This window comes from Microcaecilia unicolor, chromosome 1 (assembly GCF_901765095.1).
Source record: "Microcaecilia unicolor chromosome 1, aMicUni1.1, whole genome shotgun sequence".
In the NCBI taxonomy this organism is placed as follows: domain Eukaryota; kingdom Metazoa; phylum Chordata; class Amphibia; order Gymnophiona; family Siphonopidae; genus Microcaecilia; species Microcaecilia unicolor.
In genome coordinates, this window is record NC_044031.1 from 210,879,317 (window position 1) to 210,901,558 (window position 22,242).

General features: G+C 41.0%; 1 protein-coding gene across 1 annotated transcript in view; it reads left to right on the forward strand.

The window, feature by feature from the left end:
* Positions 1 to 22,242, forward strand: part of VPS41 (VPS41 subunit of HOPS complex) — a 449,214-nt gene that overhangs the window by 168,419 nt on the left and 258,553 nt on the right. The window contains exon 6 of the mRNA XM_030203975.1: positions 21,154 to 21,216. Coding sequence (XP_030059835.1) covers positions 21,154 to 21,216 — 63 coding nt within the window. The remainder of the gene's footprint in view (positions 1 to 21,153; positions 21,217 to 22,242) is intronic.

Consider the following 22,242-nt stretch of genomic DNA (forward strand, 5'->3'; position numbering starts at 1 on the left):
GAGAAGTACATCTCTACCACCATCAATGTTTATATGAATTGTATTAAGCATAGCCACTAGAGCGGTCTTGATACATTGACCCTTCCTAAATAAATTGAATGGCCACAGTTTTCCCTGCAATTTTACTCAGACATGTCAAATTATAAATTGGGCAGCAGTTTGCTAGAATGAGAGGTCCAGATTGTAATGTCTAAAAAGAGGATGATTCCTAGCTTCTTTCCACATTTTAGGAACACTACTTGTCTGCGAAATGTGTTCAAAATAATTTGAATAATTGAGGGGGTGGTAAGTGTGGAGTTAGAAGCCAACAAGCTAGACAGTGGATCAATAACAATATGTTAAAAACTGAAGAGAACTTGGAGACTCCAACTGATGGACTGAGATCTACCTATTCCAAAGTAAGATCCCTCTGATTCTCAGCAGGATTCTTGAATGTATGGGTCATGTAATAGCCCTTTCTTAATTCAAGTCAGTCTCATAAACAAAAGTGGAGGGTTATTGAGTCCCTGGGAACAAAAGCAGGCCAAGTCTACTTTTACAGTAGGAGATATTGGCCATCTAAGTTGTGAGGTATATATAAAATCAGGGTGTACAGAGTAATAATTTGCTTTCATATGGTTAGCTTAAGTAATATAGATGCTGTTAGATGGATTCAGCAAGTCAGCAACTGTTTTTGAAGGTGTCCAAAATTTCAAACATTATGGGCTTGGCCCAATTTTGTTCTGACCAAACTCAGTTTAACCATGACCACAGTTGACATGGAAGGTGAAAATTTGTTGAACCTTGTACAGGTCTCGAGTTTCATGTGTTCATAGTCGACCATCTCTTGCCTCACAGACTGTCTACAGTTAGGTTTGAGGCTGGAAGGTGAATCCAGATTGGTTTTCTGAACAGTGGGCATCTTGGAGAAGGATGCTAAAGGTCGCAGTGATGTGAAAGTAGTTGAGACTTTTTGGATCCTAGCAAGTAAATTAATGATGAAGGTCTGGTGGGGTGATATTACTGAACACTAGTAACCACTGCATCTGGACCCAGAGAGCAAAATGTAGTAGAAATAAGGTAAATAATTAGAACTTCTAAAAGTTGGTTGGCATATCTGCTCAACATGCTTGCCATCTGTGTTCTTACAGAATTGATTGAACACATCATAATATAAAATAAGATACAGAAACAAGGGAGACTGTATGTATATGTTTGTGGTTTAGGAAGGAGGCAAGGGGTTAGCAAAGGCATCTGTATCAAATTGCTCAATTTTCTTTAAACTATGAAATAGATGTTATCTGAAACTCTTGATTCTAGATCTGTGCTTCTCAATCTTTTATTCATTATAACCTCTTTTTAACACTTTAAAATTCACATGACCCCTGATGACTCTGAAAACATAATAGCAGCCCTCTCTCTCCCCCATCATCCACTTTCTCTTTCCTCTACTTATCGAAAGCATAGCTGCAGTGGCAGTGATAGCACAGTAGCAGCCATCAACACAGGATCCTGTCAGCATTTGTTCATAGACTCAGTACTCTGCGTGGATTTCCAGTCTTACAGGAAGCCCACACAGAAGGAGTCAGGGTCAGTGAATGTTCACTGACTCACAGGCCTAATGCTATAACTGCCACTACTGAGCATAGGTCAATTGGAGGTCCAGAGGATCTGGAGCAGGCCTGTTTCCATGACCCCCATCCACTGATGAAGTAACCCTGTTTGGGGGCCCAACTCACAGTTTGAGAACCACTGTTTTAGTCACTGAAAGAACTAAAAAAACTGTGGTGTAGCCAGACTTGACATTTTGGGGGGCCCAGACTTAACATGAGGGGGCACTAGGCATACAGGTGTGAGTAGTGCTTGGTATACTCCTAAATAATGCCTTAGTGTGCAGTTGATGACTAATTTCTAAGTAAACAGTCTATCCTGCATCAAACATAAATCCCATACATGCAACTTTGGGCTCCTTTTACAAAGCCACAGTAATGATTCCCAGTGCGGCAAATGGGACAAAGTCCTTTCAATTCCTATGAGCTTCATCACATTTACTGCGTGGAAATTACTACCGTGGCTTTGTAAAAGGAGCCATTTGGAAACAGACATTTTAAAATAAATTTGCATTATCCGTTAACTTAAACTTTGTCATTAAAGTAGACTTAAGTCTAGTCAACATCTTAACACACATCACAGTATCCTGCAAAATAATTACCACAATGGTACATATCTTCAACTTTGCTTTATAATAAACACCTTAATAAGCTGTGTTAATAAAATAGGTGAATACTTTTGAAGTAGCAGTTTAAATATTGAGACAAGGCAAGCCCCAGAGATTCCCCAGTGAAGCAGTTGAGCCCAGAACTATGGGTCCCAGAAGTCCTTGCAAGAATGAGAGAAGAGAGTAGTCCTAAAAAAATGGAATGGATTCCCAGCCCCAGCAGGGGGAGCAATGGCTCGAGGCAGGGTGAGCCTGTTACTCCCTTCCCCACTAGAGGGAGAGGGAAGGATGAAGCTCAGTTTCCCTGGCTTCACCATCAGTATATAATTTCCCCCAGCTGTGAGAAGGGGAGAGCAGATTTCCTGGAGGCTCTCTGTCCCCAGGAGAGAGGGGAGACGAATGGAGAGAGAGATTCCATGTAGTATGTGGAGGAAGGAAGTAGCCTGCCACTAGAGCTGCCTAAGGGAGAGGAGCCAGCTATCATGGAGTGGGATAATTCAAAGGTTGCCTTGCCCAGCACTTGAAAGCAGCGGAGGAGGCCACACCAGGCATGGTGCTGAGAGGTGGGAGAAACTGCCAACCCTGCTCCTTACAGGGTTCCCTCTGTGCTGTGAAAAGGCAGGTGATTTGTGGTATTGGTTTGACGTGCAAAGACTGTCCATGAAGATTTGTTCTGAACTGTTGTGCTATACTGGAAGTGTGCTGAACTCTTACTAAACCCTTCTGAAGGAGGGGGAAGGGAAAGCTAATGCCCTAATAGAAGACCTGAGCGTTTGCTGAGGGATTTTGGGACCTGGACTGTACCTTTTTACTATTGAAGGTTGTCTTATGAGGACTATATCTTTTTCTTTTGAAGACTATATTAAGAGGGCTGTACCTTTTTGTTTTGAAGAATATATTATGATTTTTGGTATGAAATTGCCTTGATAATAAAATACTTTGGCCCTGAGTCCCAGTATCAGCAGCATTCTGTCCTGGAACCCTGGGAGCCCGCCGGCTTGCTGGCCCCACCCAAGAGGAGGAAGCGGACCCCCCCTTTACAATATGTAACATAAGAAATAGTAGTTTATTGCTCTTGAACAAGGTGACATCTTTGCTTATTTTCAAATGAAACACTATATTCAGTCCCTGCCTGCAGATTCCCTGAGGCAGGGAGTTTGGGAGAGACAAGATGAGTTACTGGACTTGGAGGCACAACATAGAACTTCATTGAAATACTTTCACAGCTGCCTACGAGACTCTCTAGAACCACTCGATACCACTCCTATTTGTGATTTATGGAGCCAGGAATTAAAGTGGCGAGTGGAGTCGCAACAAGTAACGAACTGCCTAAAATCTATTCATAAAGTGACTGCGAATGCAGCCTGGTGGGAATTGAAATATAAATTTATTCTTCGACTGCACATTTTGCCTCATAGGGCCTTTAGAGCATCTCTGAGAGAGACTGATGATTGTCCCAAGTGTGCCATGGGGGGGGGGGGGGGGGGCCTCCCTGGGCCACATGTTCTGGCATTGTCGCATAGTATCAGCATTCTGGCTGGCCCTGGGTCAACAGATCTCGGCTATGTGGAAGGTGCGTTGGAAACCCACTCCTGGACAATTATTTGATATCTTCCTGATAAGAGGGCATAAGCCGGAAGGACTGCAGGCCTTTTTGAAGAGATCAGTGCTGATGGGGAAAAGAACTATTTTGCAGCTGTGGCTTAGTCGGGAGGCCCCCTGCACACTACACTGGCGATGGGCAATGATGCAGTGCTGCTCGTTAGAAAGACGAGGGATCAATGATTTAGCTTCCACCAGAGGAGACCAATTTTGTAAAATCTGGTCGCCATTCTGGGACACGCTCACTCCCATTGCAAAAAGTAGAATATTGAATTGTTGAGGGAGGGGGGAGGGGAGATTAGGGTTTAGGGGAGCGGGGCGGATATGGGGGGGGGGGGGTGGTTAAAATTAAAATATGTACGTTTGGCATTCCCTTATTCTAGAACTGTGAACGTTTGAGTTTTGTAATTAGTCTGTTGGCTTTGATGTTTATGTATGCTCAATGTTGTGCCAATAAACAGATATATAAAAAATAAAAAAAAAGAAATAGTAGTTTAAATATGAAGCATAAGAATTGTAATATAAAAAAATACCGACCCCTAACACTGCATACTGGACTATCAAGCTGTTAATTTAAACATATATTTTACATCCACAGAAAAGGCAAGTACTGTAAATATTACACCAGGCACTAAAAACCCAATGCACTGCCTAGTGAAAGAAAACAGACTGCAACAAGATCTCTAACAGATCCTATATGATAGCAGAATACCACACCTTGGTCACACACACAAAACACAAACTCTCAACAAATAAGAAACAAGGGACCACAAATTAGTAATAAAGATATTAAAACAAAAATATGAACTAGAAACCTCAAGGTCAGATTCTGCACACAACACTAACAAAGAAATAGAAACTTAAATGTAAAATATCAGAGATGCACATTTCCAAAAGCTAACATATTCCAAGTAATACATTCAAAATAAAATACTTTTTTTTAACCTTTATTATCTGAACATTTTATTTTTCTATTGGCTTTGGTCCCACTAACTCTTGTCTGCTTTTCTCTATTTTTTTTCTTGTCTTTGCGGGATCTCATGTGCATTTCCTCTTTATCCATGTCCACTGTTCATCATTTCTCTGTCCTTCTCCATCCTGTTCACATCTCCCCTCTTTGCTAACCTTGACCTATCCCCCATGTCCCTTATCCTCCTCCTGTGATCAGCATTGCTCCTGTATCAGTATCCCTCAACCCCCATGACCAGCATTGCTCCTGTATCAGTATCCCTCCCCCCCATGATCAGCATTGCTCCTGTATCAGTATCCCTCCCCCCATGATCGGCATTGCTCCCTCAGTGCCCAGCATCTCTTCTCTGTCTCCTTGATGCTTCCCTTTATTTATTCCCTTCCTCCTGCATCCCCTACCATGGGACCAATATGTCTCCCTCTCAATTCCCACCACCCCTTCATGGTCCAGTGTCTCTCCCCCAAGTTCAGTCTCTCTCCCCACCCCCCCCCACCAGCTAGTCCACATCTAACAGTCCCCTCCCCCCGGGGTCCAGCACCTCTAGCACCTCTTCCTCTCTGTCCATCATCCCCCCCCACCAAAGGTCCAGAAGAGCAGTATCTACAGCGCTCTCTCCAACCTGTATATCCTGCATCTCTGCTGTTCTGTCCTCCCAGGTCCAGCAGCTCTTCCTCTCTTTCTATCATTCCTCCCAAAAAAGGTCCAGCAGAGCAGTACCTGCACCTCTCTTTCGCCATCCTGTAGATCCTGCATCTCTCCCCTTCCCTCCCTCCCAACATGGTTCCAGCACCTCTTCCTCTCTATCACCACTCCCCCCAAAGGTCCAGCAGATCAATATCAGCATCTTTCCTCTTCCTTCACTCCCCCAGTGCAGTTCCAGCATCTTTCCCATTCCCTCCCTTCCCATTATCAGATGATCCCTTGCATTTTTCTTAATCGCTGCTGGTAGCTTCAATGCATCGATTACAGCAGTCTGCCTCAGAGCCTTGGCCTGCCCTGCTACATGTACTGCCTCCTCTGAAGCAACTTCCTGTTCCGCATAGGTGGGATGTGTGGTTGAGAAGGCTGAGGATCTGAGGCATATTACTGTAATCGCTGCAGTGGCAGTATGCCGGGGCAGAAAGGAAACCACTCTGTTGTTGTTTGTTGTGTTAGGCTGTTGCATTTATGACTGGGGAGGGCTCCCCAAGCCTCTTATATTGGACTGTGTGGGGGGGGGGGGGGCAGTTGTGGCGGCCTGGGCCCCTGAGGCCCCCAATAACTACGCCCCATTCTGAAAGCCTCTGATACACTTCTTCTGAAGCAAAAGTGTCCGAATAAAGAAACAGTCTCTCCCAGGATAACTGAACAAATATTATATTCTGTGGGAAAGTGTTCATTTTTTAATTTTGGCATATTTTGTCTTTCATTTTTCACTATGTTAGTCACATTTGCTCTTGCTGTACAAGAAGCTGTCTTCAGAAAAATTTTCCATTTCTGCTTTTCCTATAAGAGTTTTTCCACTGCAGTAGTAGTCCATGTAATACTTTTTTCTTTTGATGTACACTTCATTTTCTTTGAGATGAAGAACATCAATTATTTATACATTTATGCATCACTTACTAACCGTGTAGACAAAATATGCAAAACTGATTCATTTCAAATAAATATTTTCACAGATGCCTACATATGATAACTCTTAAAAAGATGCATATGCTTTAAGCCTGTATTGATGTGTATTGGAGGAATGGAATTTATGAAGGGAAATAATGGAAACTTGTATTTATTTATTTTTCTCTAGATGAAAAGGAGACTTGTCAAATATATATTTTTTTTAACTTAAAACATGGTGATACAATCCAGGCTTCATGTTTTCATGTTTTTGGAATATAGCTTTGTTTAATTTTAATGTCACTTTCAGCAGGCGCAATTTATAGAACAATATTTCTTTTTATTATTACTTCAGTTTGATTTTCCTAGATAATATGCAGGAGGAAAACATATATTTGATATGTGCAAGATGAAGCCCTGACCAGATTACAGTTTGGGAATGTTAGAATTTAGACTACCAGTAAAAAGAAGAGCAAACAGAATATGAAATGGGTTTAAATCATAGTAAAATTAATTTTTGAATAAAATATGAGAAAAATATACATCGTAGTTTGGATTTGATGGTTAAAGGACCAGCGATTATAGATACAATCACCCATCAGATATCATTAGAGAAGCTGGGGACTATAACGTCATTATAGAAAGGAGTAAGTCCTTTAATGTAGAGACCACTAAGCTATCAGATATTGGAAGGAGTGATTTAATGAAAAAGACTATTTTTGACTCTTTTTCAGTTTTGGTTGTCGTAGAATGTCAGATTTCTGTGAACTGATTCCTTTTAGGTTATAGTTAACAAGTGAGCTTTGCCATAATAAGAAATTTCCACATATAGGACTGAATTCTATAAATGGCACCTAAACAATTGATGCCCCCCCCCCCCCCCCAAATAATTCTAAGTTCTACAAACGGTTCTTAAAGTTAGGTGCTGTTTACAGAATAACGCTTATCACCAGGAATTGTTACTACATTTAGGCACGACCATTTACACCAATGAAACCTTTGTGTAAATCCCTATACCTAAATTGGGTATGAATCCCCTTTATTCTATAATAAGGCAAAAAAATTAAAGAAACGCTTCTGATCCACCCATTGCCCCATACACTTTTTCAATCTGCGTGTAGAATTCAAGTTTGTAAATTTTAATTAAATCCAATTAGCACCAATAATTACTTGCTAAGATCTTAATTGTCAGCACTAAATGGCTCACCAATTACTCGTGTGCGCAAATTTGTAGATGTAATTTTTAGCACTTGTATAGAGTTTGGGGGATAAGAGGGTAAATTTAAACACTATTTTTGGATGTAAATTGCTGATTTACAAATGTAAATGAACTGTTTTAAAATTAGGTTATATGTAAAAGTATGCACGACGTAAACCGATGCGTACTTGTATCTATTATTTCCATTTCCATTTTGCTCACACCTTTTTCAGTAGTAGCTCAAGGTGAGTTACATTCATGTACACTGGATATTTCTCTGTCCCAGGAGGGCTCACAATCTTGGTTTGTACCTGAGGCAATGGAGAGTTAAGTGACTTGCCCAAGATCACAAGGAGCAGCAGTGGGATTTGAACCGGCCACCTCTGGATTGCAAGACCGGTGCTCTAGCCACTAGGCCACTCCAAGGTGGAGTCTGGGAATGGGATTTATTTGTGTACTATATAAAATACGCATATACAAAAGTCAAAGTGTGTTTTCTTCAGGATTTCTGCTAGAATTTAAAACAAACCATAATGACCCATTTTGCATAGAACATAGTATCAGCCTGCCTGTCTGACATTGCTGCCTGGATGTCTCACCGCCATCTGAAACTAAACATGACCAAGACTGAGCTTCTTATCTTTCCCCCTAAACCAACCTCTCCTCTTCCCCCATTCTGTTTCTGTGGATAACACTCTTATCCTCCCTGTCTCATCAGCTCGTAACCTTGGGGTCATCTTTGACTCCTCCCTCTCCTTCTCTGAACATATTCAGCAGACTGCTAAAACCTGTCATTTCTTTCTCTACAGCATCAGCAAAATTTAATGTGAGCAAGTGCAAAGTGATGCATGTGAGAAAGAAGAACCCAAATTATAGCTACATCATGCAAGGTTCCACGTTAGGAGTCACAGACCAAGAAAGGGATCTAGGTGTCGTTGATGGTACGTTGAAACTTTCTGCTCAGTGTGCTGCTGCGGTTAAGAAAGCAACCGCACCTCGACTATTGTGTTCAGTTCTGGTCACGCATCTCAAAAAAGATATAGTGGAATTAGAAAAGGTGCAGAGAAGGGCAACGAAAATGATAGAGGATGGGACGATTTCCCTATGAGGAAAGGCTAGCGGCTAGGGCTCTTCAGCTTGGAGAAAAGACGGCTGAGGGGAGATATGATAGAGGTCTATAAAATAATCAGTGGAGTTGAACGGGTAGATGTGAAGCGTCCGTTTACACTTTCCAAAAATACTAGGACTAGGGGGCATGCGATGATGCTACAATGTAGTAAATTTAAAACGAATCTGAGAAAATATTTCATCACTCAATGTCTGGAATTTGTTGCCAGAAAATGTGGTAAAGGCGGTTAGCTTAGTGGAGTTTAAAAAAGGTTTGGATGGCTTCCTAAAGGAAAAGTCCGTAGACCATTATTAAATGGGACATGGGGAAAATCCACTATTTTTGGGATAAGCAGTATAAAATGTTTTCTCCTTTTTTGGGATCTTGCTATGTATTTGTGACCTGGATTGGCCACTGTTGGAAACAAGATGCTGAGCTTGATGGATCTTTGGTCTTTCCCAGTATGGCAATACTTATGTACTTATGCCCTTTCCTTTCTAAGCACACTACCAGAACCCTTATCCACACTCTTATCACCTCTCGCTTAGACTATTGCAACTTGCTTCTCACAGGTCTCCCACTTAGCCATCTCTCTCCTCTTCAATCTGTTCAAAATTCTGCCGCACGACTTATATTCCGCCAGTGTCACTATGCTCATATTAGCCCTCTGCTCAAGTTGCTTCACTGGCTCTCTATCCGTTTCCGCATACAGTTCATACTCCTCTTATTGACTTATAAGTGCATTCACTTTGCAGCTCCTCAGTACCTCTCCACTCTCATCTCTCCCTACACTCCTCCCCGGGAACTCCGTTCACTGGGGAAATCTCTCTTATCTGCACCCTTCTCCTCCACCGCTAACTCCAGACTCCGTTCCTTTTATCTTGCTGCACCATATGCCTGGAATAAACTTCCTGAGCTGGTCCATCAAGGTCCATCTCTGGCTGTCTTCAAATGTAGGCTAAAAGCCCACCTTTTTGATGCTGCTTTTAACTCCTAACCCTTACTCACTTGTTCATAACCCTTATTTTATCATCCCCACCTTAGTAATTCCCTTAGCTCTTATTTGTCCTGTTTGTCTGCCCTAATTAGATTGTAAGCTCTGTTGAGCAGGGACTGTCTTTTCATGTTCAAGTGTACAGCGCTGCGTACATCTAGTAGTGCTATAAAAATAAGTAGTAGTAACATAAGTAGTAAGCCTCACTAGCATCTATTAACCGTTCATTATCTATATTTGATTTTCACAGGTGGCCATGCCCACTTCCGCCAAGCCTCACCTACTCACCACCCCACCCCTTTTGATGATGTCACTGGATATGACATCATAGTCCTGCCCACATCCTACCTCTTTTGCATAATCCCGCCCTAGTCTCACTATATTTGCATAATTCTACCTCTTTTGCATAATCCTGACCCAACCCCTCCCCTTTTGGTGGCATTACAGGAAGTGATGCCATAACTCTGCCCCTTTTCCAAGATGGTGGCAACCACTGAACACATCACATCACTACCTGTTTCACACTACTCACTACTCATCTACCCATCTTGATTGGGGTGGAAGCGATGTCTAATACTGCCCTTTACAGTATAGGAGAACTGTGTACAGCTTAAACCTTTTTTTTTTTTCCACTCTTCCAGGAAAGAAAATAGTCTTTTTTTTTTTTTTTTGCCCTCACACTATTTTAAACTCCTTTTTCTGAAAAGTACAGCAAAACAATATAGGCATTCTTTAGCCTTCACACTACTTTAAACTCCTTTTCTGAACAGCACATGTAAAAATAGGTTTCGAAAATACTGATTTGGACGTTTTTGTGAGAAAAACGTCCAAATGCTACTTTATTCTACTTTTTAGATGTGTTTCTGTTTTGAAAATGAACCCAATAGTATACTAAATAGTGTTCCACACCGGACACCATGGATGACGTCACCCACATGTGAGAATTAATGGTTTGCTGTCCTTGAAGAATACCTGCTACAGGTAAGTATCTTTGTTGTACTAGAGGATGCAAGAACAAAAATATGTCCCTGGACACAAGCCTGTTCAAGCAAGTTACATTGATTAGCTATTTTAGATTCCTGGGAGTTGTGATTAGGAAAATAATTTTGATTTTGGTCCTTTTCAGGGCATCCCAGGGCATGTGGAATCAATTGCCTGATGATTTAAGGACGTTACTAGAATATAAGGAATTTCAAAAGGTGTTTAAAACATTGGTTGTTTTTATCTGGCATATATAATTAAAAGGAATTGGACTGCTAATTGTTGTGTAATTATGATTGAATGTTTGCAGTTTTTTTTTATATTTTGTACTTTTATGTATTTTGTTATTTTAGTTGAATTAGGGTTTTTTGGATTGTTAATGTATTGCAATTATATGGTGCATTTTAATCTACTTTGTATGTCTTCTGTTTGAAAAGGTGCAATATAAGACCTTCAGTTAAATAAAATTAAAACTACTAAAAGTAGTTCTGAGAGTCTGGTTTACACAGGCCCATAGGCACCTATGTTTTTTTTTTTTTTTATAAATATGTACTGTTTTGGAAATTTCAAGAAACAGGGCAACCAATCTGCAAAATCTGTTGATCTGCTTTGTTTGTTTGCACTGCGTTGGAAATTTTACATCAATGCCCTGTTATGAGATTACCTTCTCCCCACCCACCCACCCCCACCGCAGGTCAGTGGAGTGTTATTTCTTCTGGAAATTGTTTCAGTACTTCAGTACAGCCAGGAGAATAAGAGAAACATTGTAATCTTATGTAGCCACCGGGTAAATGTCAGGGGATCCATTTAAGATGGAAAAAGTCTTTTTTATAGTATTCATTTTGATATAAGTACAAGACTGGCGTTACATTTAAAAAAAGTTTTTAAATAAGATCTTTATTGATATTCAAACAGGCAAGTTCAGAACCATACAACCAAAGTGCAAGTCTTTACTTATATAAAGAAGAACAGACTGTCCTCACCATGGGTGATCAAGAAATAGTGAACATTGAGCCTCAAAAGGTGTTTTATAATATATCTTGAAACCTATCTCCCCCAACCAAGCCCCCATCCCCATAGTCAAATGTCCAAGAAGGAAGAAACGAACAGACATCAACCACTGATAAAAATCAAGCTGAACGATGTTTCAGGAATGTTTCCCAGGTGATTTCCCACATGCAAGGTGTGTTGACGTGTCGCCAATAAGCGTTCCATGTCACATATATACCACAATTTAGTAAACCATTTAACCAAGAAAAGGACCAATTGCTGCTTCAGTGAGCCACCAGAGTGACTCTTGCAGGACACATAGCATGCCTCACCAGGAGAGCTTGTGGTCTTTTAAGTCCAGGTACTTTCTTAGGAAACAAAAAATATATCGGAGACCACTGGGATTGCGCGTGATAGCCATTTCTGAAGTCTATGTTGGATCGCCCTCCAAAAGGCTCGGGCTTTAACATATGTCTACCAAATATGGCCCATAGTGCCAGCTTCCCCACATCTTCTTTAGCACAAATTAGAGGAGCCAGGGAATATATGTTGTAACCAAGCTGGTGTGAGATACCAACGAAACATGTCTTTTACAGCATTTTCTTTAAGTGGCACAGAAACTGAGATCCCCAGCAGAGCTCTTTCCAAAGTATTCCAGTCATCCTCGTTTACCACTATCCCCAGTTCAGACTGCCAATTAAGTCGATGCAGGGTATATAAAGGTGTTAGGAAGCAAAGATATTTATAAACACAGGTGATCAAGCCCTTAGTTCTCTTAGAGTCCTTGCACAGGTCTTCTAAAAAAGAATCATCTTGCGTTATCTGGGTATGATACCGTGTGTGGAAAGGAAATGAGACAATTGAAGGTAAGCGAAGTAGTCTCCAGGTGATATTGAGTAATTGTCAAGCAGAGAAAGAAACAATACAAGAGAGTCGTCATCATACAATTGACCCCAAGTCTTGAGTCCATTAGAATGCTACCTGGTAAACGGACCTGTCTCAAGATCTGGAGGGAAAAAAGGATTATAGTCTATGGAGGAAAGATGAGAGAAAATATGATCCCGAGAACCAAATAGGCTATCCCAGTGGTAGAAAAGTATTAAGTATCAAAGGACACAGGTCACTACACAACTGGCAGTACTTGCGAGGTAACCACATCAAAGAACCCAGAGGTTAAAAGCCCACATTCACTTGTTCTAAATGAACCCAAAATTTCTGTGGGAGGGCCTGGTACCATTCCAAAGCTGCACGTGCCTGAGTTGCCTTATAATACCAGAAGACATTAGGGACACCCAGGTCACCCTTCCGTTTATTGCAATAGAGAAAAGAGCGAGGCAAGTGTAGTCTTTTATTATTCCAAATAAACCGAAGCAAATGGTCCTGCAGGTTAGATAAAAACCCCTGAGAGAGCCGAATAGAAAGGACCTGGAAAAGATATAGGAGGCAAACCAAGACAACTCAAGCCTGTCCCAACACTTAATCAGGCCAGGGTAGTTGGCATCGAACAAGTCAGTGTGAGATGGAGTTAAATAAACACCTAAGTATTTAATACTATAGGAGACTCATTGTAAGGATTGCAGAACTTCCTTGGGCAGGGTAACATTTAAGGCTTCAGATTTACTCATGGAGGAGTAGCCTAGTGGTTAATGCAATGGATTTTATTCCTGGGGAACTGGGTTCATTTCCCACTGCAACTCCTTGTGATGCTGGGCAAGTCACTTAACCTTCCATTTCCCCAGGTACAAATAAATACCTGTATATACTGTGTAAACTGCTTTTAATGTAGTTGCAAAAAACCCCACAGAAAGGCGGTATATCAAGTCCCATTCCCTTTCCCTCTTAAACCCTGAGACCTGGGAATAATTCTCAATAACCCGCAATAAGTTAGGGAAAGAAATAAGTGAACGAATTAGAGAAAGAAGGACATTGTCTGCAAAGAGAGCCAGTTTGTATTCATGTTCACCGAACCGAATGCCAGAGATATCAGGGTGTGTACGAATCGCTAATGCAAGAGGTTCCATTACCATGGCAAACAACAGGGGAGATAACGGACACCCCTGATGCGTACTTCCCACCATTAATACAAACACATGCTTTAAGAGAGGAATAAAACGCCTGTATCCACCCACAGAAACCAGTCCCCGGACCAAATCTCTCCATAACCTGATACATAAAAAGCCAGTGGACACGGTCAAAGGCCTTCTCAGTGTCTAAACCAAGAAGGCACATTGGAATGCCCTCCCGCCTTGCCAAGTAGGGTAAGTCTGTCATCCAGCGACCGTTGTCCATTGCCTGACGTTTGGTGACAAAACCCACCTGATCAGGGTGAATAATGGAAGATAGAACAGCAGCAAGGTGATTGGCTAGTACTTTAGCTAACAAATTGACGTCTGCATTCAACACTGAGATAGGACGATAGGAAGCGCACAAGGTACAGTCCTTATCCGGTTTTGGCATGACAGTGATCCAGGCCTCCATCATAGATGGAGGTAAGGCTTCCCTTGTGTGTACCCCGTTAATAAGTTGAGCCAAAATAGGAGCTAAGTCCAAGGCAAAGCATTTGTAGAAGTCGTTAGGAAGCCCATCTAGTCCTAGGGACATACCAGTTGGAAGCTCTTTGATGTCCTGCTGAACCTCTAGCTAATGATGCATCGGAAGTGTCCAATCCCAATAGCTTAAAGCACAGGGAGCAAACTATGGTGGGAAAATCCTCAGTCAGACCGCCCTCATGAATACCTCAAAAGCGCAGATTTTTTTGGTGCCCATGATTCTCCAAGTTGTCAAGTCTATAGAAGAGCTCATCATTTTGCTTTGTTAGTTGCTGAGTACGGGAAGAGTTATCTGAAGTCTAATCTGCATGCTCATCAAGTTTAAGTTCAACTTCTTCCATGCGCCCTCCCAGCTCCCGCATATCAGAACTCAACGTCGCTATGCGTGCCAAGATCTCCACTTTAGAAGACTTGCTTTCAGATTGAATCTCCAACAGCCACTGTTGCAACTCCTTAGAAATACACTGCTGAGTCGGGAGTGGGTGATTTATCAGCCAGGGATAGCGTGGAGTCAGAGTCCGACGGAGAATCAGGGGCCAGGGACTCATGGCACAGCGAGGCCTTCGCCGCGGTCCAACCAGAGGGACGCTCCCTGTCCTTTTTTGTTGAAGGAGACGCCTTTGTTCAAACAGGTTCTCCAGTACACTTACAACCAAGTAAGTCACTCTGTGTTCCAGGATGGAGCAGGATTATGCTAGTAATAGTGTAGTAGAGGCAGGAGCAGAGAGGCTAGGCAGCCATTCAGTGCAGTGATGTCACTTCCTCCAAGACTGGTTTACATTTTTCAGTGACCAAGGAGGGCAGAATGTAATTCTTAAGGAAAGTTCACTAAATCTTAACAGCTCCTCATTGTAGATTAATATATTTCAAAATTAAAAAGTTAGAAAACACCACCGTATAAATGCATACATTTTGAATCAAATATGCTGTTTGTTGTGTGGTACTTAGACTGAGTCCAATATTCGAAGCCACTTTAACTGCTACCTGTATGTAGGTAAATACTGCTGTATAAATCTGTATGTACTGGCATATATATATCCATTGATTTCCTGGGGGAGGAAGTAACATCATTGCCAGGAATGGAAGAACTGAGCTATAGCACTTCTATTGCCAATCTTGCAAAGAGCTTTAATACTCTTCCCCCTCCCAACCTGTGGTCATTCTGCTTCATTAAAAGTTCATATTTAATCACCTGAGAGGTAGATGGCATCCCACAGAAGATAAGAGTGGACTTAAAAAAAAAAACAACGGCTGTTTTATGGGAGAATGCTGGTGGTCAGAGCCATGTGGTGAGCAAGGTGGTTCTAAAATGGCGGCACTTAGTTAAGAGTGAGATAATGACTTGAGCACAGACACTGAGCATGGAAGCTCTACATAATCCTGCTTATTTTCGAAGGAGATCGCCGGCCATCTTCCGACACAAATCGGGAGATGGCCGGCCATCTCCTGAAGCCGACCAAATCGGTATAATCGAAAGCCGATTTTGACCGGCTCAAACTGCTTTCCTTGGCAGAGCCGGCCAAAGTTTCTGGGGGCGTGTCGGAAGGGTAGCGAAGGCGGGACAGGGGCGTGCTTAAGAGATGGGCGCCCTCTGCTGATAATGGAAAAAAGAAAACCGGCCTTCAGGAGAATTTGGTCCACTTTATTTGGTCCCTTTTTTTTTTCAGGTCCAAGTCCCAAAAAAGTGCCCAAACTGACCAGATGACCACCGGAGGGAATCGGGGATGACCTCCCCTGTGGTCACTAACCCCCCACCCTCAAAAAAACAACTTAAAAAAACTTTTTTTTCCATCCTCTATGCCAGCCTGAAATGTCATACCCAGCTCCCTGACAGCAGTATGCAGGTCCCTGGAGCAGTTTTTAGTGGGTGCAGTGCACTTCAGGCAGGTGGACCCAGGCCCATCCCCCCTACCTGTTACACTTGTGCTGGTAAATGGGAGCCCTCCAAACCCCCCCAAAACCCACTGTACCCACATGTAGGTGCCCCCCTTCACCCATAAGGGCTATGGTAGTGTTGTACAGTTGTGGGTAGTGGGTTTTGGGGGGATATGGGGGGGCTCAGCACCTAAGGTAAGGGAGCTATGCACCTGGGAGCTATTTTAATTTTTTTTTTTAATTTTTAGAAGTGCCCCCTAGGGTGCCTGGTTGGTGTCCTGGCATGTCAGGGGGACCAGTGCACTACAAATGCTGGCTCCTCCCACGACCAAATGCCTTGGATTTGGCCGGGTTTGAGATGGCTGGCCTCGGTTTCCATTATCGGCAAAAACCGAGGCCGGCCATCTCGTTTGAAAATACGGTTGGCCCTGCCCCTTCGTGGCGCCATCCTCGGAGATGGGCGCCCTTAGAGATGGCCGGCTCCATTCGAAAATACCCCTCAGAGTCTCTTAGACCTTAAAAAATGGATGTGCCAAATTAAGTCAGAGATTCAATTGTTGCAGCAGAATTTAAAAGTAATAACAGGATAGGTACCCTGAATGTGAATGGATTGAATTCTGCACAGATGAGAAGCTTGTTATTATCGTTGGGTGTTTTTATACAACAGAGCCATTTTAATTAAAAGGGAGAGAAATTATTTCATCATAAAACTTATCCTCACATATATTTTAATTCTGCTAAGGAGAAGATGAAAAAAGGGGGCTTGCACTTATGATTAGATATGATGTTCCGATACAAATCATAGATATACATAAAGATGAAGAGAACGGGATGATACTTCTTGATGAAGAGAAGGGGATAATACTTCTTATAGGGAAACGTAAGATAACACTATTGCATTTATATGTACCCAGTAACAATCAAACACAATTCTGGTGTACTGTACAGGAAAAGGTAAGAGAAAAAGTGGAGGGTAAGTTGTTGATGTTGGGTGGCTTAACTTGCCACTTTAATTCCAGAACTGACCATCAGCTGGCAGGTGGGATAGAGACAGAGGAATATTGATTCATAATATCGTTCAGAAACATAAATTAGTATATTTTTCATGGATGCGCCATCCTATCACTTCTGAATACACGTTTTACTCTCTTACACATAGAAACTATTCTAGATACACAGTGAGTCTAACAATTACAACATATGCATATTGACATATGTACATGGTCTGACTGTGCTGTGGTGAGGGTGGGGGTGGGGGAGGGATTTGAATCTCATATTAGGCATACTGGTTGGAGTTTTTGCAGAATGAATGAAATTGTATTATAAGATAAAGTGGTGGTAAGGAACCTGAAAGAAGGTATATGGAAGTATCTACAATTCATTGATAAGGGAGTGGTGGGGAATTCTGTTTTATAGGAGGGGTGAAAAGCAATATTACAGAGGACCTGTATTAAACAGGGAGCATGAAAATAAAAGGCAAAAGAGGGAATAGTAATTAATTGGTCAATTAATGACAGAAATGTAAATACCTGAAGAGATGCATCAAAGCACAAGGAACATTAGAATTAGGAAACTCTTAAATCAAAGATAGTTGAATTGTAAAGCTTTTAGCTAGAGAATATAGAACATCAGTTGAGAATCAACCAGAAAACGTATTTCAAATTCATGGAGAAACCAGTGTATCTACTAGCCAGGAAATTAAAAAGGAAGCAATTGAGAAACACCATAATGGCTTTAGAGGGGAAAAGGAGGAGTTGTTACAAAAAGAAAGGGATATCCAAAACCATTTCTTAAGATTTTACCAAAAACTGTATGTCTGTGATCAGCTGATAAGGGGCCTTGCTGTTAAATGGTATTTAGATTGCATGGAGCTGCCTAAGCAAGAGACTGCAGCACAGGTACTTTTGGAAAGTGCAGTTACTGCAAATATTTATTTGTATTTTGCATTATCTAAATATTCTAAGTGGATAACAATTAACAAACATAGTAAATCAAGACAGACTTAAATCCATAAAACAAAGAATAAAAACAAAATTTAAATATAAACTGTGAATTTTCTCCTCCACTCATTACTCTAAAACATGATTAGTTCACTCAACTTTCCAGGACCATATAATAGTCATTACCAGTTAATAGGTCATTCCTAGTCCAATATGCTTGAGAACAAAATGTTACATATTTATTTTATTTATTTATTTTATTTATTTGTTGCATTTGTATCCCACCTTTTCCCACCTATTTGCAGGCTCAATGTGGCTTACATAGTACCGTGATGGCGATCGCCAATTCCGGTATGAGAAATACAGGGTGGTATTGCGTTAAAGTTCATGAGTGACAGAGTACATTAGGTTGTCAGTAGAAAGAGTTACGTTTTGTCCAGATCTGGTTTGAGTTTCGTTTTATTGCAGGGTTCAGGTGTTTAAGTTGGATCATTATGGTATGCCTTTTTGAACAAGTTGATTTTTAATGATTTCCGGAAGTTTGTTAGGTCGTGCATTGTTCTCATGACGTTTGGTAGTGCATGATAGTTGCGTTCTTATGTAGGAGAAGCTGGATGCATATGTTGATTTATATTTTAGTCCTTTGCGGCTAGGGTAGTGGAGGTTTAGGTATGTACGTGCTGACTTTTTTGAGTTCCTGGTTGGTAAGTCAGTGAGGTCTGTCATGTATACCGGGGCCTCGCCGTGAATGATTTTATGAACCAGGGTACAGATTTTGAACGCAATTCGTTCTTTGATTGGGAGCCAGTGTCATTTTTCTCTCAAGGGTTTGGCACATTCGTATTTCGTTTTTCCAAATATGAGTCTGGCTGCGGTGTTTTGGGCAGTTTGGAGTTTCTTAATGAACTGTTCTTTGCATCCGGCATAGATTGCATTGCAGTAGTCTAGGTGACTTAGCACCATTGATTGTACCAGGCTGCGGAATATTTCCCTCGGAAAGAAGAGTTTTACTCGTTTGAGTTTCCACATTGATTGGAACATTTTCATTGTTGTAGTTTTCGTTTGGCTTTCTAGTCTCAAACAACATAGTAAGTTAGTTCTAAATACCTGTTGAAATAAGAAAGTTTGCAGGTCCTTTTTAATGTGTGCAGTAGTCTGAACAGCATGCAGCTCATAAGGCAAGGCGCTCCGCATTTTAGGGCCAATGATATGGAAAATAACAGATCTGTATTCTTCAAGTCGTATTACTTGTGCTGAGGGAGCATCTACTTTTGTTATGACCTTAACAATCTAGTAGGCTGGTATAGTTTTAAGCTAGAAGAAAGTGGAACAGAAATGCAATTGTTTAATACTTTAAAAACAAGAAGCAGAATTTTAAACTTAATTTTATTGTTCAGTAGAGAGCCAGTGTAAAGTTGTTGTTTTTTTAACACCAGGGTTATTTGGGTGTAATGTGAGACAACTGAAATTACCCTGGCTACTGCCTTTTGCACTACATGAAGTGCTTTCAAGAAACTTTTAGGAATTCCTACGAGTAGACCATTACAGACTATTCTCCTAAAATTGGTTCCATCCATATAATCCCTAATTCTTCTGAGTATCCTTAATTTGTAAAACACTTGCTGAATTATCTTGGTCATCTAATTTTTCATAGCCACTGTGGAGTGCAGCATGATACCAAGGTTTCAAATACTTTTAAAAATTGGACTAGTAAAGCCATCCATTTGAAAAGAAGGAGGAACATCATTGAACTCAAAACTATAAAAAAACATTATTTGGGTTTTGAGATATTCAGTTTTAGTCATTCCTCTCTAACTTTCTATATGTGACAAAACAGTGGGTTTGTAAGCCTGTATTATTTCTTGAAGTGTATTTCTCTAGTTCGGCCAGCAGGTGGTGCTTTTTTATGTTTAAGAGAAATGACTGTTCCTTCTTTAGTTTAACACAAAGAGGAAGTAACCTGTAGTGATGTGGCCAGTTACTTTTAAAAAATGTTGTTCTGGGCTCTAATTGGCCCAGGAGCTCAAATTCAGTCTGGAAACACTGGATTTTTCTCTAGTCTCAGTTTGGAAATATATAGAGAAAATCCTCTTTACTTGAGACCTTGAGGCATATTTTCAAAGCACTTTGGGAGGCTAAGTTCCATAGGTTTCTATGGAACTTTGGGAGGCTAAGTGCTTTGAAAATGAGCCTCCTTGTGAGCAGTTATATTCTGTAAGCTGTGAGCAGCTATATGTCCTGTACTTCCCAGGCACTATCTAGGTAGTGATAAAATGCTTAGATAGTTTTATAATTGATTCTTATTCTGTTACCCGTTATTTGCCTGTTATTTTCCATCTGTTTTTATAGTTCACTGTTCAATATTTTTATGACAATAACCTTTTTTTAGTTTATTGACTCTGCTTGTCTGGGCTGACTAAGAATCCTGGTGGTTTGTGTGTTGGTTCTATGTTGCTTTCTAGGAACTGTGAGACCACTGGGAGTATGGCCCCAGTAACCTAGAATCACTAGGGATAACTTGAGCCTGGGAGACTCACGCAGAGGTGGTTGGAACCCATTCGTTGGGAGGAAGGTGTTAGTGTAAAGCACATCCCTAGGTGCAGGCAGTTCTCAGCTGTGCTGGGGATAGGCCCTCTAAGTATCCGCAGGGTTAGCATCAGACAGGTGGCTAAGCATTTCGTAACAGACCTTGTCTTTCTTTTTTTGCATTTCGTGACACTATACTTGTAAGATAAAGATGTAACAATGTGAAACAATCATCAAATGACTTGTCAATAGGTAAAGAAATTGTATATCACCAGCTTATATTTTAAACTGTAAACCCAAACAACGTAAAAATTGACATAAGGGAAGTAGGAAAACGCTAAGCAATACTGCTGGAAGACAGAAACCCTGAGGGACTCCCATTCTGCACTGCATCTCAGCTGATCTAGTATCAGCCTTCATAATGCAAACTTTTCATTCACTGAGAAAGGATTGGAGCCATTTAAAAACTTTCCCTCCTAATCCTATTAAGCAAAATGTTATGCTCGATAATATCAAATGCTGCCGAAATATCTAAGATAATCAATAGAAAATTATTACCTTTATCAAAGCCGTTTTTTTTTCAGTGACTGTAATAGGGTGAATCTAACCTTAAATGCTTTTTTGTGACTACAGGTGCAGGTGTTTGGACTGTACTCAAGAGAAGGATTTCATGAAATCTTTGACTGTCCTATTAAGGTAAATAAAATTTTATCTTAAGTGCTGTACTCTTTGTGTTAATAAACTAAACAAGCCAAGTGCAAAACGTTTTTTTTACATAAATAGTAATGCAATGAGATTGCAGCCTGTTAGAGAAAAGTCAGTGTTAATAAGTAAGAAAGGCCTACAGAAAGCAGCCAGTGGACACGATCCCATGGCTGCATGCCCAAAGGAGTATGACGTAAAGGTCAGGTCTGGCCCCTTTAGATCCATTGTTGGCGCATCTGAGGAGCCGGGGGGATTAGTGCTTTGAAATTATCAGCTTGAAGATATTGTTTCTCCCTTTTGTATGTTCCTCCTCTACTTGACTGTTATGGGTAAGAGGAAAGAGAAGACAAAGGATTCTGGGCAAGGGCCCTCAGCAGTGTACAAGGTCCTATGTACAGTTTGGTTACACCCTCTATATTAACTCCAGTCAATTTGGATGGAAACGATCTGTCACCAAAATAATTTAATAATGAAGCTCTTTCCTTGAGCCCTGATCTCCACTCACTGCCTCAACCTCCTCCTGCTTTACTAGATCTTTACCCCTGACATCTAATCCAACTGAGGAAGTGGAGTCTCAAGGGGAGGAGATGCAGGAGTTGGTGAGATTATCATCTGATAAATCAAGTACGTTAAAGTAGCAGCGTCTTGTGGATTTGGAGATTCCAATTATCAAAAAAACCAGAGAATTCATAATATTTAAATATATATACACACACCTGGATAGCACCAAAATGAGTGACTGATGTATTAGTTATCAAGAACTTTTAATAACGTATTAAAATATAATGAAGTGCTCAGAAATAAATCAGTGGCTCAAAGTAATTTTTAAATCACATCTAGGCACCCATATCTCAATCATCACACATAGAACCATTTCTACTCGACCAAAGAATGTATAGTGAATGAAATACTTAGTCTGCAAAAGTTGTAACCCATATTGCAATTTAGGCGAGACAAGAGGGTGTCCTTTAAATAAAAAAAGCCCCAACAAGAATCTCTGTTTTGCCATTAAAAACA